Source organism: Tachysurus fulvidraco, chromosome 14 (assembly GCF_022655615.1).
Source record: "Tachysurus fulvidraco isolate hzauxx_2018 chromosome 14, HZAU_PFXX_2.0, whole genome shotgun sequence".
NCBI lineage: Eukaryota > Metazoa > Chordata > Actinopteri > Siluriformes > Bagridae > Tachysurus > Tachysurus fulvidraco.
The window spans coordinates 863,988-891,762 of record NC_062531.1 but is presented as its reverse complement, the minus strand read 5'-3'; the positions used below and the strand labels follow the sequence as shown (position 1 = coordinate 891,762).

The 27,775-nt window shown below is 43.0% G+C and overlaps 3 protein-coding genes across 7 annotated transcripts in view; all 3 read left to right on the top strand.

Moving 5' to 3' along the window:
* The window catches only part of LOC113642636 (very low-density lipoprotein receptor-like), a 109,975-nt gene that overhangs the window by 23,870 nt on the left and 58,330 nt on the right, over positions 1–27,775 (top strand). For 2 of the 4 annotated variants that reach the window (XM_047800438.1, XM_047800435.1), the window contains exon 10: positions 11,027–11,107. The exons of 1 other annotated variant lie outside the window; for it this stretch is intronic. In XM_047800438.1, the coding sequence (XP_047656394.1) occupies positions 11,027–11,107 (81 nt within the window). Of the gene's footprint in view, positions 1–11,026; positions 11,108–11,356; positions 11,506–11,741; positions 12,054–27,775 lie in introns of those variants that run through there. One more of the 4 variants, XM_047800437.1, reaches the window with a different exon arrangement.
* On the top strand, positions 15,393–25,052 carry LOC113642618 (N-acetyllactosaminide beta-1,3-N-acetylglucosaminyltransferase 3-like). Of its 2 annotated transcripts, XM_027146200.2 has the most exons (3): positions 15,393–15,491; positions 16,937–16,967; positions 21,521–22,713. In XM_027146200.2, exons 2-3 carry the CDS (start codon positions 16,943–16,945, stop codon positions 22,696–22,698), a joined length of 1,203 nt encoding a protein of 400 aa, XP_027002001.2. In that variant the 5' UTR covers positions 15,393–15,491; positions 16,937–16,942; the 3' UTR covers positions 22,699–22,713. The 2 variants fall into 2 exon arrangements, with proteins under 2 accessions (XP_027002001.2, XP_047656395.1); XM_047800439.1 differs by lacking the exon at positions 15,393–15,491 and having other exon boundaries at positions 16,704–16,967; positions 21,521–25,052.
* LOC113642620 (N-acetyllactosaminide beta-1,3-N-acetylglucosaminyltransferase 3-like) overlaps positions 15,406–27,775 on the top strand; it is a 48,976-nt gene continuing 36,606 nt past the window's right edge. Inside the window, exons 1-2 of the mRNA XM_047800442.1 lie at positions 15,406–15,491; positions 16,937–16,967. Of these exons, the coding sequence (XP_047656398.1) occupies positions 16,943–16,967 (25 nt within the window). The 5' untranslated portion in view covers positions 15,406–15,491; positions 16,937–16,942. The remainder of the gene's footprint in view (positions 15,492–16,936; positions 16,968–27,775) is intronic.

Sequence of the window (27,775 nt, the reverse complement as noted above, 5' to 3'; positions counted from 1 at the left end):
GTTGCAGTCGAGTCAAAAACACAGAGTGGTGAAATCAGATCAAAAGCTGCTTTTATTTCCCTTAAAATAGCTGCTTGATTTCCAGTTTTAGGAGCTGTAATTTCACACTGAGTTGAAAGAATGTTCTGATTTGCCTTCAGCTTTTATGAACACAGAAACCTGTCATTATGATAATCTTGTGACAACCTTCTGTATCTGTTGTTCATCATTCTGAAGAATTACTCACAAACTCCACCCAGTTATTTTTTAAAGGCTGTGTTTTCTGGATCTATATCGATGTTAATTGTAGATGTAAATATAACATCCTCCCTTCTCTGACCTTTAAACAAAACAGGATTTTTTTTGTAAAAGATGCCACTGATCAAATGAACGACTTCTTGAAGTGATGTGAATGATTTCAGGCAGCATGTCCTTTACATCACGGCTTTTCAACAACATTGAAGCGTCACTTCAGTACAGATTCAGTACAAATTTCCCAAACACCTTCAGTGTCGACATAATTCAGTTCAATTCAATTTTGGGGATAAATACTAACATATTTAAATATATTTAATATAATCTTGAATTTTTGTATAATATTAATATTTATATTAACTTTGTTTTATGTTTGTTCTGTAAAGCTGCTTTGAGACAAGGTCCATTGTTAAAAGCTCTATAGAAATAAATTTGAATTCAAATTTTATTCGTATTGCACATTTAACAGTGGACATTGTCTCAAAGCAGCTTTACACTGAGAGTGGGATTATAAATCATCATAATCACAGAGTGGGATTTTAAGTAAGACCCCAGAATTCCTCATAGTAAACATGTACAAAAACAAGTACCTGGATGACTTTGAGCACATTCCATCTAGAGAATCGAAAACCTGCAGAGCAAGAACCGCCAGCTACAGGACGAGTGTTTATTAAAATAGAATCTTTATTTGTCTCATTATTAAAGCATCACATTTAAGGCATGTGGCTCAGAATGTATTCTGAATACAGTTCAGATATCATAGAAATGTTAGACATTCCGTTCTTGTGAGTCACAGATGTTTGGGTCTGAAAATCATCTGGGGTCTCATTTATAAAGCGTGCGTACGCACAAAACGGGGCTGGAAATGTGCGTACGCCAGTTTTCACGCAAAGGTTGTGATCTATAAAAACAAACTTTACGGGAAAATGTGCGCACCTATAAGTAAACTTTGAGACGTGCGTACGCACATTCTGGAGACAAAGGGAATTGGCGACACAGATGGTGAGGTCATGAACTGAAGTTCGATTGTAAAAAATTCATGTGAGAAGAACGATTACAAGAATTAATGACATTTAATTTTTACTCCATTTCATACGTTATATCCACATTATCATGAAGATTAAATCCAACAGTGTTATTTGTGCCGATTGTTTTAGGCTACATACATCTAGTAAAAACCAAATGTAATTCAAAATGTATTAAAAATAAAATAATAATAATCAGCGCTACTCCGTCCAGGGTGTATCCTGCCTTGATGCCCAATGACGCCTGAAGATAGGCACAGGCTCCCCGTGACCCGAGTAGTTCGGATAAGCGGTAGAAGATAAATGAATGAATGAATGAATGAATAACCAGCGCACAGTCACATTGTCCACAACGGGAGCGCAGACGGAGATGACGCGACTACATGTGATACAGAATAGCATGAAATACCCTTTTATTAGAGAACTACAGAACACAGTGTACAAACTAAATATTTTCCTTTATGTACATATATCATAAAATGTCAAAGTCTGCAAATACAGTCATGAAGCACAATCGCTACTAATCATCGGTCCTAACTATTACGGTGTTCATTACAAAACCGTCAGGAAGAAGTTCTCTATAACATTTTCGTCTTACATTTTCGCCCACAAATTAATTCTGTGATTTTTGTCAAGGTGTTAACGATCAGGCTAATTGCTAGAAACATATAAATCCTCCGGTGACCCGGGTATGTAATACTTCATGATGGCACTGCCGGCACTGTTGGAGGATTACGCCAATGGCAGAATTAGGAGAGAACGAGTTTTCAGGGACCATGATGATTTCCTGGCCCATGATGATGACTGGCTAATAAGCCGATTTAGATTCCCTAGAGCTGTGCTCTTAGATCTATGTGTTGAATTGGGTGCAGTATTCGAGGGGGCAACATGCCAGAACCATGCCATCCCAGTCCAAATGCAAGTCCAGCGGGAATTGGCAGACAGGTAAATTATTTATATAAAAAAAACTATAAGTAATCCTCAACTTTGTGTCTAAGACCTTTTTGTATATGAAATAATTCTATTGGAATCTATCATCTCACCCTATAGGTCTGGTATATCACAGCCGTCCCTGAGTGCCATAATATGTCATTTTGAATGGTATACTTAATATGGGTAGTCGATACATCAGGTTCCCCTACACTGTGCGAGAACAGGCTGAAATTATAATGCAATTTGCAGCAATGTCTGGTTTTCCAAATGTAATCGGCGCAATTGACTGCGCTCATGTTGCTATAAGGGCACCATCTGCAAATGAATTTGCTTATGTTAATAGAAAGTATGTGCATTTTATTAATGTGCAAATCATATGTGACTCCAACATGACCAACCACAAACATTGTGGCACGCTGGCCTGGTTCAACACATGATTCCTTTATCTTGACATATAACAGTGTAGGGAACAGACTAAATGCAGGCGCAGTACGTGATGGCTGGCTTCTTGGTGATTAAAAAAATATATTAAAAAGTAGAAAATGTAACAATTTTGTTTTTAATATAATTATAACAATGTTGCTTTTAATATAATTATGACCTGCAGGTGACAGTGGCTACCCCCTGAGATGCTGGCTCCTCACCCCATTTTTAAACACATAGAGCACAGAGGAAACTCATTATAACGAGGTCCACTCTCGTGCCCGCGCAGTGATTTCCATTGACTATTTATGGTTGAAAATGGGCGTGTACAGGGCGGGATTTGAGGCTGGTTCACGTACGCACATCTGCGGGTGATCTGTGATTTATAAAGGGAACATTGTTTACAGGTGTGCGTACGCACGGTTTTATAAATCGGAATTTTTTTTTGGCATACACCATTTTTGGCTTTTGGGCGTACGTAAACTTTTAGTAGGGATCCTACGCACAGTTTTATAAATGAGACCCCTGTGTGTGTGTGTGTGTGTGAGAGTGTAGTGTATAGTGTGTGTGTCTGCTACCAGGCAGGATGCGCTGCCGAAGACGCGGTCGGAGAGGTGGGTTACATGTCAGGCCGAGGACTCACCTGGATTCTTCGTCTCCGAGAGGTCAAGATCAACCAGGATGTGACAATGCTAGAAGATCGCGGGAATGCTATCGATGGCTTCGGCTGGTTGGCTCCAACACTGGCGTTAAGTTTCCGCGTCCCCGCTGCGCTGAAACATCCACTCGGGGTTGTGTCCAAGGAAATCTCCGTCCAATTCCTCGTGTGACATCGTCGCCTGTCGACTTGTCCACGTTCCGCATGGCACTTTGTAACACCAGATCGCTCAATAACAAAACATTTGTCCTCAATGATGTAATCTCCTCCCACAATCTGGATCTGTTTTTCCTCACAGAAACTTGGCTTCCCCCAGGTGACGTCAGTGCCTTCTTGGAAATCCTCCCCTCTGGTTACCTTTACCTAAACATGCCGCGGCAAACGGGTAGGGGCGGGGGGATAGCCACCATACATAGACAGTCCCTGAAGTGCCACCAGTTGTCCACTAGAGGGTATTCCAGTTTCGAGTCACAAGTATTTGTGCTTACACTACCCTGTCCGATCTTGTGTGTAGTAATCTACTGGCCGCCCAAATTAAATAAATATTTTTTAATTGAGTTCTCAGAGTTTCTGACAGAGTTTCTAGCAAAGTTTGACAACATTCTAATCTGTGGTGACTTTAACATTCATGTTTGCTGCCCCTCTGATAAACCTGCTAATGAATTTAAGGCACTTTTAGACTCATAGGTTAGGTCACACTCTTGACCTTATTATCTCTCGTGGGGTTATTGTGTCAACCTGTGAGGTCATGGATTTTCCCATCTCTGACCATTCTCTCATACGGTTTGAAATTTGTGCTGTTCCACCTGCACCAACGTCTACTGCCCCCCATCGCCGTCGCATTATTACCTCATCTACAGTCGATGACTTTGCTGCTGCTTTCTCTGTTTCTGATCTCGCCTCTACTGCCGAATTGGCATCGCCTCTTTGCCCGGAACGTTTCCTCACCTCCTTCCATACCACCTGCTCCCTGATTATGGACTCTGTTGCGCCCTACAAGGTTAAGTCGACCAATGGTGCATTGGACCCCTGGCTCAATGATACAACTCGGGCCCTCAGGCGCCGGTGTAGACAGGCTGAGCGAAAATGGAAGAAGGATAGGTTGCAGGTGTCTCTGGAGATGTTTAGAGACCGTCTTGCCACCTATCAGAGGAAGCTAAAGGACAGTACCTTTCTGCTCTCATCAATAACAATAGCCACCGCCCTGGAATTTTATTCAGCACTATCAATTCTGTTATAAATCTGGTGTCTGTCGCATTGAATGACGTATCTGTAAACATATGCAACGCATTCAAACAGCATTTTTTGGACAAGGTTTTGTTTGTTAGGCAAACCATTACACAAGTCCCCACTGTTGCCATGTCCACTCGTGCGGCACAATGTGTGCTAGAGAACTTTGATGCAGTTACTCTGGCGGACCTGAAAAAAGCTGTCCACGAGTTGAAGCCTACCACCTGCCCCCTAGACGCTGTTCCTGCCAGGATTTTGAAGGAGACGATTGACATCATAGGTCTGCAGGGTGCGGTGCTAAATTGGTTCTCATCATACCTCACTAACAGAACCTTTTCAGTAATGCTTAATGACTATTCTTCCTCGGTTGCTCCTCTATCATCTGGTGTGCCTCAAGGATCTATTCTTGGTCTTACTCTGTTCTCACTCTACATGCTGCCACTTGGTCAACTCATCTCCAATCACAATGTTCAATTTCATTTCTATGCTGACGACCTCCAGATCTATCTTCCTGTGACTCTGAGTGATCGTTCTGCATTGGACCCGCTCCATAATTGCCTTCAGGATATCAAACAGTGGCTTTCCCAGAACTTCTTTCATCTGAATGAAGAAAAGACTGAGTACATCCTGTTTAGCCCAGATTCATCCAGCAGTTCTCTTACTTTTGGTTCTCTAACACCTCAGTTTGCTTCTACCGTGCGTAACCTGGGTGTTATTTTTGACAAGAGTATGCACTTCGATAAGCAAATCGGTGCAGTAGTGAAGGCGAGCTTTTACCAGTTAAGACTACTCAGAAAGGTAAAATCATTCTTTTCTCAAGCTGACCTTGAAAAAGCTATACATGCCTTCATCAGCTCAAGGATTGACTACTTTAATGCTCTCTACACTGGACTTAATCAATCACTTCTCAATCGGCTTCAAATAGTACAAAACGCGGCAGCACGTCTTCTCTCCAACACCTCCAAACGCTCACACATCACCCCCGTCCTCCACTCGCTTCACTGGCTTCCGGTGCGGTTTAGGGTGGAGTATAAGGTCCTTCTCTGTGTGTTCAAGGCCATCAATGGTCTGGCCCCAGCCTACCTCACAGAATTAATAAAGGTCTACCAACCAGCCAGATCTCTCCGCTCCTCTGGACATACCTCTCTGGTCATTCCCAAATACAATTATGAGAAGTTTGGAGGCCGGTCATTTGCCATCAAGGGACCAAAGCTGTGGAGCGCACTTCCAGCACATTTACGATCCATCACTGTGCTGAGTGTTTTTAAATCTCAGTTGAAGACATATTTATTCATACAAGCTTTTAACGCATAGACCCGGTTTCAACTGCTATTTTATGGTTCATTGTGTTCTTATTGATTCTATTTATTTTGTTTTTTATTGTTGTTTTACTGGAAAGCACCTTGTGCTCCTTTTGGCTGTTGAAAGGTGCTCTATAAATAAAATTTGGTTGATTGATTGTTTGATTCTGATAGAGTCCTTTTAACCTCCCTGGTTTTACGCATTCATGCTTGTGGAAGTGTTTGATGCCTTATGATGTTTAGTTTCCTTTTGAGGAAACTCGATGCTGCGTCTGGGCCGACACTATGGAAACCCTTCTGCGAGGAATTTGTGTCTGAAGCTCTGTGTGCAAACACGCCAATTTAATGGCTCAGGAAGGACACATGATGAAGTGATTGCGTGCCAGTAAGTCCATGTAAGGGCATCTACATCACAATACTCCAGCTTCTTTGTCTTCAGGAAGCGCTTTCTGTATGTGTGCCAATTGTTTGTCCTGTCTGTCTACTGTAGGGAGAGAAAAATATATATTTCAGGGAAAGCTAGGTGAGAAAAATAGTAATATGTTGCAATCTAAGCACTTTAAGAGATGCTTAATCCCTGCTTTATCATGGGGGAGGACACGCACTCTCTTTGTGTTGTTTGTTTTGGAGAGGCTCTCGAGGGAGCTGGCTGCGTGCATTGTGAGGGATTCCATCTGCATACTCTCCTATCCCGTCTGGCTACATTTCCAGCTTTGGCTGCGCCTCGTAGTTTGGGTCCCACGTCCACCGAGGTGGCGTGGCGTCTTCGATCATGGGGTTCGCAGGTTAAGTTAGTGGAAGCGGAGCAAGAGATGGGTATTTCCCTTTACTTGCCCTTTCCCCTGACTTTGATCGCTCAATTTCGGTTTCGGGTGCTCGCACTGCGATTTCTCCCAACCCGGAAGAGAGCATGCCGCTTTCCGCATCGGGCTCTGACCGCTTTATAACTTCAGAACGCAGGCCCACTTCATGCAGATGGCTGCCATTTTTCCCAGACCTCCATGCCGAAGTGTCGAGGTCTTGTCGAGAAATCCATTTTCAGCTCATATTTTTTATCCTGCCATGTCTGACTATTTAGCCATAATAGAGCTTGAAAGCCATGGGTATGGGGCAATGCCTGGAATTGAAGAGATGCTTACGGGCCATTTCTCGCCTACATCCCCCACATGGAGGAAACCTGCCTTCCATTCAAGCTTTGCAGGACTACTTCAGCCTTTGTGGGCGAGGCTTACATGGCAGCAGGCTGAGCTGGTGTGGCCCTGCACACCATAGCAGTTTTGCATTCCTACCAGTCTGACCTGCTGACAGAGCTTGACGGTGGCCAGGGGTTGGGACCTCAGGTGGTATCTGAGCTCCACCGAGCCACTGACTTTGCGCTCCATGCCACAAAGCAGACGTTCCACTCCATAGGCTGTGCAATGGCTGCGCTGGTTGCCACGGAGAGGCACCTGTGGCTCAATTTAACTGATATTAAAGATAAGGATAGGTCCTCTCTCCTGCATGCCCCGGTGTCACCTCAGAGTTTGTTCGGCGATGCAGTGAGTACTGTCGTCGACAGGCACCAGGAGGTAAAATGCCAGTCGGCAGCGTTCAGGGAGGGAGGTTCTCCCTCGTCGCGGCGAGCAGCCTGGGTCATCTTCCAGCCGCACCCAACCCCCTCCTAGATTACTCAGGGCAGTAAGGAGGGTTAGTGTGGCTGCCCGTGTCCCCCGTCTAAGACTAGGGAGGTCGGTCGGCATACCTGGGCCCAGACCCAATACCTGAGGGCTGGGGTTTCTTGGAGTGTCCCATTCAGGATGGCTCCCCCTACTGCCTGCCCAGCCGCCTCCGGCGTTTAGGGGAGCAGTAGGGTCTGTGCCTGCTCACTTTCCTTGCCCGGATCTCCCCGGGTTAGCACTTGCCAGTGCTCTGTTTTAGGGCACCCGGGAGGTCTGCATGAGGTTGACACCAATATCAGACAACTAGGCAGCGTGGAAACTTCTGCCAGATGTGTCTCGGTGGGTCCTGGGTACTGTAGAAAAGGCTACAGGATCCAGTTCTCCTCTCGTCCACTGCTGAACATCGACAGATCATCTGTAGAGATCATGAAGAGCACCAAATCACCTGGTCACTCAACACCAGCGCCATCACCAAGAAAGCCCAGCAGCGTCTCTATTTCCTACAAAGGCTGAGAAAGGCACATCTCCCTCCCCCCATCCTGATCATGTTCTACAGAGGGACCATTGAGAGCATCCTGAGCAGCTGCATCACTGTCTGTCTTTGTGAACTGTACGGTCTTGGATCACAAAACCCTGCAGCGGATAGTGAGGACAGCGGAGAAGATCATTGGGGTTTCTCTTCCCTCTATCATGGACACTTACACCACACACAGCATCTGCAAAGCCAACAGCATTGTCTGACCCCACACACCCCTCACACACACTCTTCACCCTCTTGCCGTCTGGAAAAAGGTACCGAAGCATTCGGGCCCTCACGACCAGACTGTGTAACAGTTTCTTCCCACAAGCCATCAGACTTCTCAATAACTGAACTATACTGAGCATAACATACACACATATCATCTGTATGGACTGCATAGACCCTCACAAAACACACACACTGTTTTGCACACTTTTCTGCTGTTTTTGCACTTATTGTACAATATATCAGCCATTACGCACATACTATACAATATTTCAGTCATTTGCTGTTTTTTGCACAACTCTATATATTATCCAAAGGACCTGCTGCTAAGAAATGCTGTTGAACCTGCTGTTCATTCTAATGTTACCACACAAAATATTGTTTGAGCATTCAGTATTTACACTGTTCGGTCGGCGCTGTTTCTGTTACTGTTTTTTGTGCATTGCAATTTTTGTACTTTTTGTATTGTCTTGTAACTTTGTCTGCACTGTTTTTTGTCCTGCACTGTCTTGTTTGTCTTGTCCTGCACTGTTTGCACCAGGTTGCACAGTTGCACTTTATGTGGCTAAGACTACTTACATGTCCTTAGCCCTTTCTTTGTTTTATGTAGCACCTTGATCCTGGAGAAACGTTGTCTCATTTCACTGTGTACTGTAACAGCTATATATGGTTGAAATGACAATAAAAGCTTATTGTGTTTTCAGGGTGTCTTGCCCACGATCGTTGGCAGGCACCAGGTGGTGTTTCTCCAAGAGGAACTTCTCTTGCTCCCGAGGAAAGGGGCCATAGAGCATGTAACCCTCCCTGAGATGGGCTCTGGCTTTACAGCCGATATTTTGTTGTTCCCAACAAAGACGGGAGGCTGCGTCCGAATTTTGGACCTACGGGCTCTGAATTGTACTCTGAAGACTTACAGGTTCAGGATGTTCGCGCTCAAGGTTATCGTGTCCCAGATCAGGTCCAAAGACTGGTTTGTGATGATCGACCTCGAGGGTGCTTATTTTTACATAGGCATTCTACCAGAGCACAGGACGTTCCTCAAGTTCACTTTTGGGGGCGAAGTGTACCACTATTGTGTTCTTCCTTTTGGCCTAGCCCTTTCACCATGCAAATTTACAAAGTGCATGGACGCTGCCCTGACACCGTTGGGTCTCCAGGGCATCCGTGTACTGAATTACCTGGATGACTTGCTCATTCTGGCCCAATCGAAGGCTATGGCGGGCTGTCATCGAGATGCTGTGCTTGCCCATATGAGGTCTCTAGGCCTCAGGTTGAATCCAGGGTGTGTGTGCTTTCTCCTTCTCAGAGAACCACCTTTCTGGTGATAGTTTGGTATCCACCACGATGCGGGCACATCTGTCTCTTGCTCGGGTGGCTTCCATCTGGTCAGCGGAGAAAGTTATTCGGCTAGGCCGAGGCCTCTTTTTCACCGAGGGACAGAGGGTGCTCGGCCTCATTTTGGCAGCAACCAACTTTATCCCTTTGGGTCTGCCTCACATGAGTCCATTCGAGCTCTAGCCCAAGGGTCCGGGCTTTCGTCCTCACAGCCATCCCTTCAGGGTATGCGCTGTGGGCTTCGTGCCCTTCTTATGTGGAAAAGACCCCAGTTCCAGGCCTTGGGTCCCACTCTAGGGGCGTGTCACCGTTGCAGGATTCTTTTGACGGACGCCTCACTTTCGGACTGGGGAGTGGCCTTGGATGGCCATCCTGCCCAGGGTCTATGGGAGGTCTATAATCAACCTTTTTTGGCACAGTAGATTCTGCTCTGGGCAGAGACCAGGTTCCTTTCGCTGAGAGTGGTTTTCATTCCAGGGCATGTAAATCGGGAGGCAGACTTCCTGTCGAGGCAAGTGCTGAGGCCCGGGGAGTGACATCTCCACCCCCATATGGTGGAGCAAATTTGGCAAATTTTTGCCCGGGGGAAGTGGATCTGTTCGCCTCCAAGGAGTCGACCCACTGTCTTCTGTGGCTTTCCCTCTCTTTCTCTATGGGCCTGGAAGTCTTGGTATGGACGTGGCCGAGGCTCCATCTGTATGCCTTCCCCCGTAGCTCTGCTCCCGCAAGTTGCCCCTCGTTGGCTCCTGTGGTCCTGGAGGGGCTGCTGGAATCCCCCTTTGAGCCCATAGAGTCAGCTTTTGAAAAGTTTCTGACCCCAAAGTTTGCTTTGCTCCTAGCCTTGGCCTCTCTCAAAAGAGATTTGCAGGCCTTGTCAATCGCCCCCCACCTGCCTAGAATTTTTCCCCTGGCATGTCCAAGTCTATTCTGCACCCCAGGGCAGGATATGTCTCTAAGGTGCCCAGGATGGCTGGCGTGGGCCTACTCTCCCCCGCCTCATGAGTCGGCGGAACAGGAGAGGCTGCATTTGCTTTGCCCAGAAAGCACCTTGAGGACTTATGTCCATCGCTCTAGCTTGTGGAGTAACTCCTCTGCCCTTTTTGTCTGTTTTGGGGGCCGGAATGAGGGTAATCCGGTTTCCAGGCATCGCCTGGTGCAGGGAAGTCTGGAGAACAACACAGAGATAAGGACTTAGTTAGTCCTAGACACAAAGTGTATCTGTACAACCTGGTGTACACAGTGTGAGACACAAGACAAGAAGACAGTGTGAGACACAAGACAATGCAGGACAAAAGACAGTGCAGGACAAATGATATTACACAAAAGACAATAGACAAAAGCAGCACTGAGCAGTGTACATGCTGTATGTTCTACAGTAGAGGTTAGGTTAGAAAAATTATGTTAATGTGAGATTAGATTAAACATCGAATGTATCTGTATTTTTATATGAACATGACTGTAATATTTGTTTATTTTATTCTCAGTGTCAGACACGGCCACGTCTCCGACCAAGTCTTCCATGCTGGGCTCAGACTCCGCCTACATCTGGATCCTCTCTCTGATTGGTTAGTCAGTAATGTCTACAGTTATTTTTATCTACTAATTCATGTGTTTATTTGGCTCATTTTTTATCATCTAGTCTCTCATATGAATAATTTTTCTGAATCTTTGTCTATATATTTATTGATTTTCTCTTTATTCTAGAGTTTTAATGTCACAGCAAGTGAAGGAACAAAAGAGTTGTTCTTCTTGTTCCTGTTTTTCTCCTTATCACATCATCATCTCTTTGGTCTCCCTGTTTTTTTCCTCTCTAGTTTTCTCCTGTGTTCTTTTTGCTGCTCTGTTTCACTACCGGAGAACTGGAACCTTCTCATCTCTCTCTCAGTTCCCTGGAGAATGCACGATGAAGGAGTCACAAGATCCACTCGTAGCAGCAGGAAACCCCGAGACACATGAAGACAAAGTAATAAAACTAATAAAACATTACACACAGGCTGCTTACAGATAGGGAAAGAGGGAGGGAGAATTATTTACCTGATATTGTGATTATATATTTATTTATTTAACATTTTGTTATTTATTAAGTTCTGACTATAAAACACGAATTGTATTTAAAATGCCACGTGTATTTCTTCAGTCTGTAAATGGCATAAACAATAAAATTAGACATTCAGATTTTTTTCTTTTTTTTTTCTTCAGGAAATCATGGCCCCTGTTCCTGTCTGAAGTGACAGAAGAAAAGAGAGATCGTGTGTGCATGGGGGTGCACAAGTGTGTGTGTGTGTGTGTGTGTGTGTGTGTGTTTGCACGTGTGTGCATCTGTGGGTTTGTTTATGGGTGTGTTGTGTTTGATTGTGGGTGTGTGTGTCACACTGATGATGGCTGTGAATGTTTTTTTTTGGCGGGGAAACAATGCTGTAGTTGTATTTATTAGTTGAGAAATTGAAATGTATTTATTTGTGGTTCCTTCAGATCATCTTGCTGAAATAAAAAAGTAAACATGTGACAAGAGTGTGAGCAATAAACTGTCTTTATTTATTTTGTATTTTTTGTTGATGATAATTTTGTTAATAATAATTTAGTAATAATATTGTGATCACCAGAGTAGGTGTGAGTCACTTGTGGAAGTGTTTGGTGCCTTATGCTTGTTAGAACTGGTTTCTGTGGGAGAAAAAAAATATTTTATTTATATCATTTATATTATTTTATACTAATTTACTAAAGAATTTTAACTAATTAAATTGTGAGTGTTCAGAATCTGAGTTGATTTGCTTCTACACAACATGTCTCAGTAATAAACTATACACCGAATGTGGACTTTTAATATCACTCTTAATATTCTACATGACATTATTTTCACTGGAAACCAGTTATGAAGAAAGAGTTTAAGTCTTGTGTTGTATTACACTATCATGGTCTTCATTAAGAGAGGAATGTTATAGAAGAATGTTTTCTTCTGGTCATTATTCAGTGTTGCCTGAAGCCATGATCAGTGTTTTTCAGGTTAAACGTGTTTGAAAGCTCAGCTTGGAGTCGTCGCAGTTGAGCCAATAATTTGCTCTGTTCTCATATTGTGTCCTAAGATTTCACACAATTTGTCTCATTTGGGATTGGAGTGTCATCTTCCTCCTAAATTGGGCTATTTCGCACCTGGAAAAGGCTGAGAGCACAGTGAGAGTCATGATTTTTGACTTCTCTAGTGCTTTTAACACCATCCAACCTGTGCTCCTGGGGGATAAGATGGTGTACATCGGAGTGGACCATCATCTGTGTGCTTGGATATTGGACTACCTCACAGACCGACCACAGTATGTGAGGACTCATGACTGTGAGTCTGAAATGGTAGTCTGCAACACTGGACCCCCGCAGGGAACGGTTCTGGCCCCTTTCCTCTTCACCATCAACGCTGCAAACTTCATGTTCAGTTCAGCAACCTGTCACCTACAGAAGTTCTCTGACGACTCTGCAATCATCAGTCTGATCACAGATGATGATGACAGGGAGTACAGTGGACTGATTCAGAACTTTGTGGACTGGTGCCAACGGAGCTGCCTCCAGTTAAATGCGGGGGAAAACCAAAGAATTGGTGGTGGATTTCCGTCGGCACAAACAAACTTCATTACCCCCAGTGATCATTCAGGGAAAGGACATCGTGAGAGTGGACTCTTCATCTGAAGAGCAAACTGGACTGGACAGGCTATACTGAGGTAATCTATAAGAAAGGGCAGAGCAGACTCTTTCTGCTGAGGAGATTAAGGTCTTTTGGAGTGCAGGGAGAGCTACTGTACAGTACTGAAGACCTTTTTTGACTCTGTGGTGGCCACAGCCATATTCTAATGTTTGATCTCCTGGTGCAGCAGCATCTCTTACTGTTTCACTGCAATAATAAACAATAATAAAGTATTTAAACATGTGCAATAACAGAAATGTTAAAAAAACGTGCAATATTACCTGTGTGCAATATGTCTGTTAGTGTAACTACATACTCGTGGTCTCTTTTACTTCTTTGTATTTATCCATTGTGTTGTGTATATACTGTATATATATATATATATATTATGTCTTTTTTCTTTTATATATTTGCATTTCTTTTTCTTTGCTGCTGTAACACAAATTTCCCCACTGTGGGACAAATGAAGGTATATCTTATCATTGTTTTTCCACAGGAAATCATGGCCCATGTTCCTGTCTGAAGTGACAGAAGAAAAGAGAGATCGTGCCTGCTTGGGGGTGCACAAGTGTGTGGGTTGGTGGGTGTGTGTGGGTGCACAAGTGTGTGTGTCTGTGGGTTTGTTTAAGGGTGTGTGAGTGTTTGTGGGTGTGTTGTGTTTGTTTGTGGGTGTGGGTGTCACATTGATGATGGCTGTGAATGTTTTTTTTAGTGGGAAAACAATGCTGAAGTTGTATTTATTAGTGCATTTATTCATTTTCGCCCGGTTATCCGAACTTCTCGGGTCACGGGGAGCCTGTGCCTATCTCAGGTGTCAAAGAATTTTAAAATGGATCCTAAAATGTATGGGCAGCCAATGAAGTGATGCTAAAATAGGGGAAATGTGCTCGTATTTGTGCGGCCAGTTAACAGACGTGCTGCAGCGATTTGAACCATCTGCAGACGAGCAACAGAAGACCTACTGATCCCCACATACGGTGTGTTACAGTAATCCAACCGAGTGGTTACAAAGGCATGAATTACTATCTCAAAGTGATGCCTTGAAAGAAATGGCTTTACTTTGGCCAGCTGCCTCAATTGAAAATAGCTTGGTTTAACAACTGCCCTGATCTGACAGTCAAGCTTAAGGTCAGCGTAGATTTTAACCCCTAGATTAGTTATGGTTTGTTTGTTGTACTGGGCCAAGGCCCCCAAATCAACCGAAGGAGTCCCAGTGGTGCCACCAAAAACCATCACCTCTGTCTTTTTTCATTAAAACTTAAAAAATTAAGAGACATCCAAGTCTGGATATCAGCAAGACACTTGAGTAATGGTCTGACAGTGTCGTTCTTTTTAAGAGGCACATCAATCTGGCTATCATCTGTGTAGACATGGAAAGACATGCCATGCTTTCTGATTATTGATCCTAGTGGGAGTAAATGCAAAGAGAAAAGAAGAGTGTCACGAGCAACGAACCGCTGTCCGAGCGTCACCATAGAGACGCGTCCCCGGATTGTTACAGTTCGATCTGTGTATTGCTGCACAGTCGTGAGTCAGCAAGGAGAACAGCAGTGGGCTGAGCACACAGCCCTGAGGGGCTCCAGTGTTCAGTGTGGTGGTGCTGGAGATGCTGTTCCCGATCCAGACTGACTGAGGTCTCCCAGTCAGGAAGTCCCGGATCCAGATGCAGAGGGAGGTGTTCAGTCCCAGCTGAACTAAAGTCTATGAACAGCCTTTATACATACGTGTCTTTATTGTCCAGGTGGGTGAGGGCTAAATAAAGGGCCGTGGCAATGGCATCGTCTGTGGAGCGGTTTCTACGATACGTGAAGGGGGTCCAGTGAGGGTGGTAACTGGGTCTTCATGTGCCTCATGACGAGCTTCTCGAAGCACTTCATAACGATGGGTGTGAGTGCAATGGGGCAATAGTAATTGAGTCTTTGTGTGTGTGTGTGTGTGAAAGAAGATGGTTTATTTTGTGTGTGTGTGTCTGTGTGTGTGTTTCTGGGTGGCTGAAAGGGAAAATGTACCTCTGTGGGTGTGATTTCACTATTTCTGTGTTGCACACTCTTATTTTCCCCTCTTTTCCTGTCTCTTCCTCTCTGTTCAGGGGAGGGCCTACAGATTATTAACAAGTGTTTAAACTGGTAATGCTGAAATGAACTTCTGTGTTCAGAGCACACACACACACACACACACACACACACACACACACACACACACACACACACATCCTGATGGCTGATACTTTCTCTTCTTAACCTCTTTCATTGTCCAGCTTGTTTGAGTTCATATTACAGGTAAATCTTTTTTATTTATTGTGTGTGTGTTTGTGTGTGTGTGTGTGTGTGTGTGTGTGTGTGTGTTCAGTTGCTTCAGCTTTTCATGTGGTGTAGAAATGAACAGTAATCATAAAAGTAGAGAGAGTTTCTTTTCTGTCTGAGTTTCTCTCTGTTTGTTCCTTACTGACTAAGTTAAGGTTTGTCCTGAGAGACTTGTGAACAGTTTGATGTCTGATTTTCAGTCCTTTATAAATTTCAGTCCTTTATAAATAAATTTAAATTTGTATCACATGTAAATGTAAAAGGAATAATGAACAGAAGACATTATTCAAGTAATTAAGATTTCATTCTATTCCATTTATGGTTATGATGTTAGTGCGAGGGAAAAAACTCTAAATATTTAATATTCATTTATTATTAAATTAATTTAACAATATTAATAATATTTAATTAGTGCATTCCTGTTAATCCTTATTTTAATCCCCTCATTTAAGAAATTATATTTTAGTAGATATGTAAGTAATGAGCTGCGTGTGTGTATGTGTGTGTCTAAGTGTGTGCGTGCGTGAGCGTGTGTGTGTGTAAGCGTGTGTGTAAGTGTGTGTGCGTGAGCGTGTGTGGCCGTGGGTGTGTGTGTGTAAGCGCGTGTGTGTGTAAGCGTGTGTGTGTGTAAGCGTGTGTGTGTGAGCGTGTGTGTGGACCCAGTTAGACGAGGTGATGCTGTGGTATGTTGATTTGCTTATCTTCACTTTTGCCCAAATTTTCAGTGAAATGCTTTATGCATCTGTCTGGTATAAGAATAAAAGGTGATACAATTTAGAATAAAAAAAAAGAAAAAATGAGATAGATAAATAAAAATGTATAAACTATATAAGAAAACTATATCAAAAATGATATAAAATATGAAAATAGGAGGAGAAATATTTTATGTACATATGCATAAATATACATATTAATAAGTGTGTATGGATTTTAAAGATTGTCCTTAAAGTGTCCAGATACAGTATGGTGTGTAAATAGTGTATAAAGTGGCACTGTGCTGTACAAGTCCAGAGTTAAAGTGATTTTCTAGTCAGTGTGTGTTGTGTTGTGTAAAACGTAACGTTTAACATTCTTCTGTGACGAAGATTCCTGTGTAACAGAACTGTATGAAGGTGTCTTCATGTCTTTCTGTCTTGTACTTAATGCTCACCTCTTACAACTGGGAATAGGTGTACCTGGTGTACACACACACACACACACACACACACACACACACACACACACACACACCTTCTGTAATTTGGCTGTCAGCTTTCTGGTTTCTGAGTCTGAAAGCTTTATGTTTCAGTGCACAGACACTCAGGTAACATGTTTTGTGTATTTTCCCCCCAGCTTTGTGTAAAGAAGTAAGAAATAAAGTGAACGTTATGTCTGTGTCTGTTTCGCTCTCTGTATTAACACAAGGTCTGAAACTGTTTCAGGTCAAAATGGTGGTGCTGCAGAGGATTTTCGGTAAGCAATGAAATCTCCATTTTACTGCTTTCTCTCTACACTGTGTCACCAATCTGTGACTTTATACACATTTCCTGGAGATCACAAATAAATACACAGAACATACTTGGAAATGTTAGAGTTGAGATAAATGAGTATACTGTGAGCTGTATTTGGTGGTGGAATGAGGAAACACAGGACAACATTCAGAGGAAGAGGCTAAAAAGAAGTGAGGTGTAGAAAAGACTGAAGAAAGTAGAAATGATTACAAGGAATCACAGAGAGAGTGAAGAGGGACGTGATGAAGACAAAGCAGAAAGCATACGATGAGTTGTACACAGGGTTAGACATGAGGAAGGTGAGGAGGACTTGTACAGATTAGGGAGACAGAGATAGAGATGGGAAGGTTCTGACAGGTGAGGACAGTGTGCAGAGAAGATGGAAGGAGTATTTTGAAGAGCTGATTTGTGAGGAAAAGGACAGGGAAAGACTGGAGGAAGAGACGAATAGGATGAGGTGAGGAAGGATCTGAGGACAATCAAGAGTGGAAAGGCTGTTAGTCCAGATGACACCCGAGGAGGGGTCAATGAGAGACTGCAGTGCAGTTTGTATCTAGATTGTTCAGCAGGAATTTAGAGAGAGAGAAGATACCTGATGAATGGAGGAGAAGTGTTTTAGAACACATGGAAAGGTGGAGGTCTGTTCTGGAAAGAAGAAGAATGAATGTCAGTGGTAGTAAGACAGAATAAATGTGTATGAACGAGAGAGAGGGAAGTAGATGAGTGAGGTTACAGGGGGCTGATGTCAAGAAGTTGTAGGAGTCTAAGTGTTTAAGTGTTGAGGGGTCAAACACCCAGTGTGAAAAGAGGTGAGTGCAGGTGGGCTGGAGTGGGTGGAGTAGGGTTGCCACCCATCCCGTGAAATACGGAATCGTCCCGTATTTACAGGCAAAATGAGGAGTCCCGTATCAAATCAATATGGGACGCGATTTGTCCCGTATTTTACATAGATCCACATTATACAGCATCCCATGCACATCACCCCACCCGCATTGTGTGGAGATGCGTCCTATTCTGCCCCTGATTGGGTAATACTCGTTGCCATCATCGGTTTGATTGGTTTGTTTTAGGGTTACGGGCCGTGAATCACGGCCAATCAGAGTCAGAGGAGGGCGGGACGCCGCCTCGCCGGTTCTTTTGACGGAGTCAGTGACAAAAAATCCATATGAAACGATGGCGTCTCCAGATACCAGAAGAGTGTCATGAGTGTTGTGTGTGTGACAGAAGAGTGTCAGGAGTGTTGTGTGTGTGACAGAAGAGTGTCAGGAGTGTTGTGTGTGTGTGAGACAGAAGAGGGTCAGGAGTGTTGTGTGTGTATGTGACAGAAGAGTGTCAGGAGTGTTGTGTGTGTGTGTGACAGAAGAGTGTCAGGAGTGTTGTGTGTGTGTGTGACAGAAGAGTGTCAGGAGTGTTGTGTGTATGTGACAGAAGAGTGTCAGGAGTGTTGTGTGTGTGTGTGTGACAGAAGAGTGTCAGGAGTGTTGTGTGTGTGTGACAGAAGAGTGTCAGGAGTGTTGTGTGTGTGTGACAGAAGAGTGTCAGGAGTGTTGTGTGTGTGTGACAGAAGAGTGTCAGGAGTGTTGTGTGTGTGTGTGACAGAAGAGTGTCAGGAGTGTTGTGTGTGTGTGTGACAGAAGAGTGTCAGGAGTGTTGTGTGTGTATGACAGAAGAGTGTCAGGAGTGTTGTGTGTGTGTGTGACAGAAGAGTGTCAGGAGTGTTGTGTGTGTGTGACAGAAGAGTGTCAGGAGTGTTGTGTGTGTGTGTGACAGAAGAGTGTCAGGAGTGTTGTGTGTGTATGACAGAAGAGTGTCAGGAGTGTTGTGTGTGTGTGTGACAGAAGAGTGTCAGGAGTGTTGTGTGTGTGTGACAGAAGAGTGTCAGGAGTGTTGTGTGTGTGTGACAGAAGAGTGTCAGGAGTGTTGTGTGTGTGTGACAGAAGAGTGTCAGGAGTGTTGTGCGTGTGACAGAAGAGTGTCAGGAGTGTTGTGCGTGTGTGACAGAAGAGTGTCAGGAGTGTTGTGTGTGTGTGACAGAAGAGTGTCAGGAGTGTTGTGTGTGTGACAGAAGAGTGTGAGGAGTGTTGTGTGTGTATGTGACAGAAGAGTGTCAGGAGTGTTGTGTGTGTGTGACAGAAGAGCGTCAGGAGTGTTGTGTGTGTGTGTGTGACAGAAGAGTGTCAGGAAGAAGAAGAAGACTGTTAGCTCAGACATGTGAAGAATGAGAGAGGCTGCTATCACATTCTGAGAGGAATCAGTAGGTGTGAGATCTTCCTGTAGCTCCTTTAATGTTGCTGTAGGTCTCTCAGCAGCCTCCCTGCTATGATTTTGTCCTGTTCCTGGTGATGTCACTGTGCTGCTCTGTTTCCTCCATGTTTCATTTCATTTCTATATGCTGCCACTTCACACAGAGGAGGAAAAAGTTCAGATTATTGAATTTATTATTATTATATGATTATTTTTACATCACAATATGTTGCTGTCAGGTTGTGACCACAGTGTGTGTGTGTGTACACAGTAACATTTGGTTAGGCAAATCATCATTGTTCCTTTAACTGGTTAGGAGCCGCTGAGCAGAACATTGTCTCCATAGGAACAAGACGCCTCTTCCTGTGTGTAGTAGAGATGCTGCTGCACCAGCAGACTAATCCATAGATGATGACTGAGGCAAAAAAGGTCTTCACTAGGGCTCCCTGCACTCCAAAAGACCTTACTCTCTTCAACAGAAAGAGTTTGCTCTGCTCTATCTTAGAAATGGCATCTGTATTGTCTGTTCTTTACAATTTACTGTTCAGATGAACACCCAGGCATTCATGAGAGTCCAGAGAGTGCTTTTGTGAGAGTGTGTTTGTCTCTGCAGAAATCCACCACCAGTTCTTTGGTGTTCCCTGCATTTACCAAGGTGAGGAAGGTTGGGCCTGCAGTCTTCCTCACCTTGATCTTCCTGAGCTCCATTCTCACCTGGGCTTCTGTAAGGGGCAGTATGTAGGGGTTGGTGTGTGTGTGGGGGGGAATTGGTAGGGGGGGTAGATTGGATGTGTTGTTGATCTGAGAGCAGTGCAGACAGAGGTAGAACTATGCAGCTTGCTTTGGAAGCAGAGAACGTGGACTGGATGGGGGTAGGTGTGGGTAGCTGATCAAATCTGTTAACGAATATATTCAGATCATTCACCCACTTCAGGTCACCCTCAGCCTGAAAGCTGGGCTCCTTATGACCAGTGATGGTTTTAGAGGTTGTTTTTTTACAGATCAGTGGGTGAATTAATGATGAGGTTCTTCTTAGTCCTCTCCTTCCTTGAAGCCATCAATTAGCTTCATTTTCACTTTATTAGAAGAGCTCATGAGTGTTAACACCAGGATTGAAGGATTTATTACTCGGTAATTGTTATACCTGGTTGCAGTGGTGACATAATGAGGCATAACAGGATGGTAATGAAATGTATAATCTCTCAACTGTGCTTGAGGGAACTTTATAATCAATGGAAGTTTACAGATGAGCCAAGACTGAACTCACAAACAAAACCTGACACTAACTGTACAGACAGACTGCGCTACCTTACCTGGTTAATTCAATTAAATTTATGTGTTAGATGTTGTCACAAAGCAGCTTTATCAAAATCTATAAATTCATGATATACATTTTAAATAAATAAATAAATAAATAAATAAATAAATAATAAGTATGTCAGGGGTGACAATGGTGAGGAAAACTCCCTGAGTGAAGAAACCTTGAGAAGAACCAAACTGAAAAAAGAACCCAGGTCACCAAACACTCCAGTTCTGCTCCTTTACCTAAGAAAAACTATTCATAAAAAGCTTAGATGTCTCACTGTTCTGTCCTTCAGTCACTGTACACAACCTTGGGGTAACCATACACAATTAATTGTCCTTCTGATGTTTTGTTGATGGAGATTTCAGAGCAGTTTGTTTATATTGCGATTATATATATATATATATATATATATATATATATATATATATATATATATATATATATATATATATATATAGAGAGAGAGAGAGAGAGAGAGAGAGAGAGAGAGAGAGAGAGAGACTAAACCAATGTATTTTCAGTCCCCAAATAAAATTAGAGTTTTAACGGGAAATAAAGTGTGGAAATGGAGAAGTCCAATAAATATAAGAAGTACCAGCATGCAGATGTTTCTAAGACTCTGTATGTCAGGACTCACTCCTGTTGTGATGTTGTCCTGTGTCATGACTTGGTTTCTGTTTTGTGCTTTTTATTTAATAAATCCTGTTTTATTTTAACGCTATCCTGCATTTGGGTCTGTTTTACCCCCGTGTCACTGACTCAGTATTGGGTCCTTTATTATTTAACATACTGTATATAAAGAACATTGCAATAAATATAATATCACTTTTCATCTTTCAGAGAGTGCTTACAGGAAAGGAAATAATATAGTTATTATTATTACAATAACTGGAATATTCAAATGTATTCTAGGTTTTTTCCCTTCTGAATAAAATTGTAATTTTTATTTGATTTGATTTTTGCAGGACCCAAGAAATGTACCGGGAAGCTGGAGGTGGTGTCACTGCTCATCACGGCCACTCTGTGTTTGTTAGTAATACTGCAAATACACCTCCAGGGCAAGAAATCACAAACCATAAGACAAGACAAAGTCTTGAGAAAGCAGATACCTGAACCACAGACATGGCCGGACATGTTCCTAAACTCAGTCCCCAAGTGTACGCTAAACTCATCTGCCTCCAAGAATCAAAACTTCTTAACTTTACCTAAGATGATCCAAGACTTCCTGCTTCACCAGCACTGTCGCCATTTCCCCATGCTCCTCAACAATCCTGGGAAGTGCGGTGGACCAAAGAACTCCGCAGATGTTTTCCTACTGTTGGTCATTAAGAGTTCTCCACTCAACTATGATCGGCGTGAGGTTCTGCGTAAAACGTGGGCTTTGGAGCGGCTTCATAGCGGTGTGTGGATCCGCACCGTGTTCATATCTGGAACCACAGGAGACGGTTATGAGAAGGAAAGACTGAATAAACTCCTGGAGCTGGAGAACCGCGAGTACCAGGACATTCTGCAGTGGGACTTTGATGATACCTTTTACAACCTCACACTGAAGCAGGTGTTATTCCTGGAGTGGATGGAGAGGTTTTGCCCAGATGTGCACTTTCTCCTCAATGGAGATGATGACGTTTTTGCCAACACAGACAATATGGTGCAGTACCTCAAGGGCTTAGATGATAATGATGGAAGCAAACATCTTTTTACCGGCCACTTGATTCAACATGCCAGGCCGATCCGGCACCCGGGCAGTAAATACTACATCCCCGTACAAGTCCAAGAATCAGAAAGATATCCTCCCTACTGTGGCGGTGGTGGCTTCCTGCTGTCACAATTCACTTCCAGAGTTATCTACAACATGTCTCACTCCATCCCCCTGCTTCCCATTGATGATGTTTACATGGGAATGTGTCTGGAAAAGGCTGGACTTCTACCCAGACATCATATAGGAGTGAGGACAGCGGGCCTTGGGTACGTTCCCTCGGGTCAACATGAGGCATACAATCCATGCTACTACCGTGAGGTTCTCCTGGTCCACAGGTTCCTCCCATACCAGATCTATATTATGTGGCATGAAATCCATAGAGAAGATTTGAATTGTTCAAAGAGAACAGAAGGGAATGAGAATTCTGGGCTTTTCAAGCTTTAAACAGAGGACTGGGAGGACAGATTTGTGAAAATCTGGGAGGACTGGGAAAGACTGGGGGTGAGAGGGGGGACTGGGTGACATACAGTGAGAAGCTTTTAATTTAGATGATAGTGTAACAGCTGAGGCTGCCTCGCCTCCCAAAAAGGAAAAAATGAGCAAACATCGTATTAAAAAGGACTGACTAGAAATGACTTCATTTGGGATTGGTTGAGGTAAATCATTACATCAGCCAATCTACATCTACACTCACACGAACGCTTTTAAACAGACTTTTATTCTTTTATTTTTCAGCTCACACTTTCTCAAACCCATGAATCACCATGAGGTTGTGTAAGATTGTGTGTATGAGTGATGGACAGGACATGGACATGGATGAACAGAAGTTGAGGAAACTTTGAACTATTTGTAGTTTTGCTGAATAGAGCTGCATTAAACATGACACAGAAGAATTAGTCAGGAAAGGAATGATAGACTGCTGTAACTGAGTACTGAATATTAATGACCGCTGACAGCACAAGTCGAACACAAACATGTCAGCGGGCCATATACGGCCTGTTGGGCTTTTTAATCCGGCCCGCCGAACTCGTCCACGTTATATTATTAAGTTAAATTTTATTATAAAGACACCACAATCATTTTACCAAGCTGTAATTCCCATCTTTCCCCAGCAGATGGTGCACCCTGAAGACATTGACCCTTGAGTGTGATGCATTACGGTTAACGGTTACTTCATTTTGTCGCTTTGCACTTTCAGCCGTTCAGTAAAAATGAGCGGACCGAAGAAAAAAAAAGTAGACAGAGAGTGCCGAGTGTTCGATAAAGAGTGGACAACAAAATATTTTTTCACTGAAGTCCGATCAACAGCTGTATGTCTCATATGCCAAGAAACTGTAGCAGATTTTAAAGAATACATCAGCTGTCATTTTACCACAAAACATGCTAACTACGCTAGTAAACAGTCTCCACAAGAACGGGCGGCTACAGCTCAGAGATTGACGGCTAATTTACAGACTCAGCAAAATCTTTTTCACAGACAAACTGCGATTCAAGAGTCAAGTACTAAGGCAAGTTTTTTGCTGGCATTCAAATTAGCAAAGGCCAGTAAGCCTTTCTCCGAAGGCGAATTTTTAAGGTTCAACCTATGTGTGTGAACAGACATTCAGCATCATGAACATCAACAAAGCCCGTCACAGCTCCAAGTTAACTGACCAACACCTCGGATCTATCTTGAGAATAGCCACAACAAATATAACGCCATACATTGACGCACTTGCAAAAAAAGGAGCCCAACAACACTGTTCCCACTGAAACTGAATAGGAGTTTATTACTACGTTATTAAATTAATAAATTTGTAAAACAATTTTTACAATAAACTAAGCACAATGGTGTTTTGCTGCCTGTTAAAAGCTAAATATTTTCATGTAATGGTCTTTACATTTAATTTATATTAGTTCACACAAACACACCAATCACCTATTCTGGCCTGGCCCCTCTGTCAAATTTTAATAACCATTGTGGCCCGCGAGTCAAAAAGTTTGCCCACCCCTGGTCTAAGGCTAACTGACAGGCTAAATGACATTCTTGTCTAATCTAATTAGCAGGTTTCATCATACAGATTAAGGGTGTACAAAGATTTGCATTCAACTGTATTTTGGTTTCTGGTTACCACACCTTAATTGCAAAGCAGAATAATGTGTAGCGTAAATCCCCAAATGCACCATCCTAAGGTAGGGCTACAAAATGTAAATAATTTTTTAATTATTGCTTCATGGTCTAAATCTGCCATCCTGCCTGGGTCACATGACTGGGGTGAGGGTGCGTCTGTTTTCAGTGTGTAAAGTGTGTTAAACATGATGATTTACTGTAATCAGAGAAATTTCTAAAGGGGGTTTCAGGACAGGAATAAAACCATGCTTATAACGGCAATGAATTTATATTATATAATTGTCTGTTAAGGAGATAACAGACTGGATGAGCTGTAATTTTCTGTTGTTAAACTCTAAGACAGAAATGTTACTTATGGGTCCATAAACCAGTACACAGAAGCTCTCACCCTTCAACTTCCATTTAGAGGGATGTTCTGTCACTAGTAGCTCGACAGTGTAAGACCTGGTGTTTATTAGACAGCAACTTTTCTTTAAACTTATATCATCATATTACAAAAATAGGACACTGCTTCTCTCTTTCTACCATCTCGAGGCATCCAGAAACTGTACCAGCCCCAGTTGTGTTCCACTTCTTGAAGTTCATGAACGTTTAAAGAGGAGATACCAACTCCTTCATTAGGGATAAAAACAAACACATTTAAATATATCTAATATTAATCTTGTATTTTGTATTCTATTAATCTTTATTTTATTCTTTATAATAACATTTTCTTCTATGTTTATGTTCTGTAAAGCTGCTTTGAGACAATGTCCATTGTAAAATACAAATAAATATGAATTAGGGAACAGGAACCAGAAAATTGTATGTATGTAATAGAGTGTACTGAGAACATGCCGGAGAGATTTCGTGTGTGTGTGTGTGTGTGTGTGTGTGTGTGTGTGTGGCAAGGCACTGTGCACGCACACACACACACACACACACACACACACACACACACACACACACACACACACACACACACACACACACACACACAGGATTACAGAAAGTCTCAATCTGGAGACTCATTTAATGTATATTCCACTAGAGGGCAGTGTGGCATTGCATTTATCTATAATGAAGACACACTCTCTGTGTGTGTATACACGTCGGTGTGTGTGTGTTGTGTGTGTGTATGTGTGTGTGTGTGTAGGGGATACAGCAGCAGTGGTCTTCAGTAGCAGTGAGGGAATCGTGTGGATGAAGCCTGATGGGTCTGAGAATAAAAAGCTCACCAACACAACAGGAACATAAGGAGCTTTAACCTCTCACACTGCTGATAACACACTGTACTGGACCAACACTGAACACATCTATAGGTACTGAACACACACACGCACTGTACTGGACCAACTGAACACATCTACAGGTACTGAACACACACACTGTACTGGATCGACACTGAACACATCTAAAGCTACTGAACACACACACACTGTTTTGGACCGACATTGAACACATCTACAGGTGCTGAACACACATACACTGTACTGGACTGACACTGAACACATCTACAGGTGCTGAACACACACACATTGTACTGGACTGACACTGAACACATCTACAGGTACTGAACACACACAGACACACACACACTACTGGACCAACACTGAACACATACACTGTACTGGACCGACACTGAACACATCTACAGGTACTGAACACACACACTGTACTGAACACACAATCATACAGGTTCTGAGCACACAATGTACCAACACTGAACACATCTACAAATACTGCACACACACACTGTACTGGACCAACACTGAACACATCTACAGGAACTGAACACACACACTGTACTGGACCAACACTGAACAACACTAAACACATCAATAGGAACTGCACACAAACATGTGTACAGGTACTGAACACACACACACGTGTACAGGTACTGAACACACACACACGTGGACAGGTATTTAACACACACTCACACGCAGGTACTGAACACACACACTAAATTGGACCAATATTGAACAACATTAAACACATCAATAGGTACTGAACACACACATGTACGGGTACTGAGAACACACACGTGTACTGATCTCTGAACTGTGTGTGTTCTCAGGTTGGTTCTGGATACATTAGATCAAGAACCCTCAGTGATATAGAGTGTGCTTTAACTCTCTACATTTGATTATATTGTCTTCTGGTAAAGTAGGTTCCTGTATTTTGTATACTATCTGCTTAACTCACTTTGTTCTAGTGCAATTTGAATTGTGTTATATTCTATATCTATGATTTTATAGTGTTGGTCTTTGTTGTTCTCTCAGCTGATTAAACAGGAGTAGTTTCAGTCTCCCTTAAGGTGTGAATTGGGGCAGGGCTTACCTTGAAGGTTTTCCGCTACTCTCTCTCTAACATTAGTGTCTAGTACTGTTTTGATATATTCTACCATACCTTAATTCTCACTCTTGTTTGACTACAAATATGTGCCTTAAACCCATCTCTGTACTCAAGGCCTACTCTCGCAGACGCTCTCATCCACAGAGCAGAGGTCACAATCCCAGTAACCCCATCTACCGTCCTCTGTTGTGTAAGTCTCACACAGTGGTGGTAGGTGGGCTCCGGAATTGTCAGTCTGCTTTAAAGAAAGCTGATTTTATCTCTGCTTTAACTTCCCATTACTCCTTTGATTTGCTTGTGCTAACAGAAACCTGGATATCCCCACAGAACACTGCTACACCAGCTGCTTTATCCCCTGCCTATGCTTTGTAGTGGAAATATCTAATCTTAAGATGCTCATAAGGCTTTGTTCTTCTGTGCTTGTACCCTGTGTGTGTCATGACCAGAGACTGACATTGTCATCAGTAGGTTTTGTTAAGATTATGACAAGGGCAGTAGGGACTGGGGACGAGTTGTCTATAAACAATGTCCTACAAGTCCTCTAGAAGACCTTGGCCTGGTCAGATTAGCTTGATCAGGATATGCATGAGGTAATGTTGAGCCAATGATTGATGATGTTTTGCTTTTACATATCTTCTGTTCTTCTTGGGTTCTGTCTATAAAAACCTTGATGTAATCGATGATCTTGGCCCTTCATCTCTCATGCTACATGTGGAGTGTTGGGTCTTGCTGCGCAGCTGAGCACAATAAATTGTGTAACCTTTTTTACTCTTGCTCGTGTCTACAGTACCAGTGTTGTACTTTATTCTTTAAATCTCTCGAACCTCAGAACTTCCACAACAGCTTTCTCTCACTCACCACGAGAAACAGGCAGGGGTGGTGGTACGGGTTTATTGTAGTCAAAGAAATGGTGCTTTACACCTCTCCTCTTTTCTCATTTAACCATCTCTTCTTTTGAATTCCATGCCATTTCAGTTACCTCTCCAATCAACCTTGTTATCATTGTTGTCTACCGCCCTCCTGGTCCCCTAGGAGACGTCCTGGAAGAAATGGACTCACACACAAAGGAGGCAA

What these genes read in the sequence shown, in the direction of transcription:
- LOC113642618 (XM_047800439.1), top strand. Translation starts at nt 16,883, where the DNA reads ATGTCTGTGTCTGTTTCGCTCTCTGTATTAACACAAGGTCTGAAACTG. An exon ending in GGTGCTGCAGAGGATTTTCG is followed by an intron (nt 16,968 to 21,520) that starts GTAAGCAATGAA and finishes TGATTTTTGCAG; the next exon opens with GACCCAAGAAATGTACCGGG.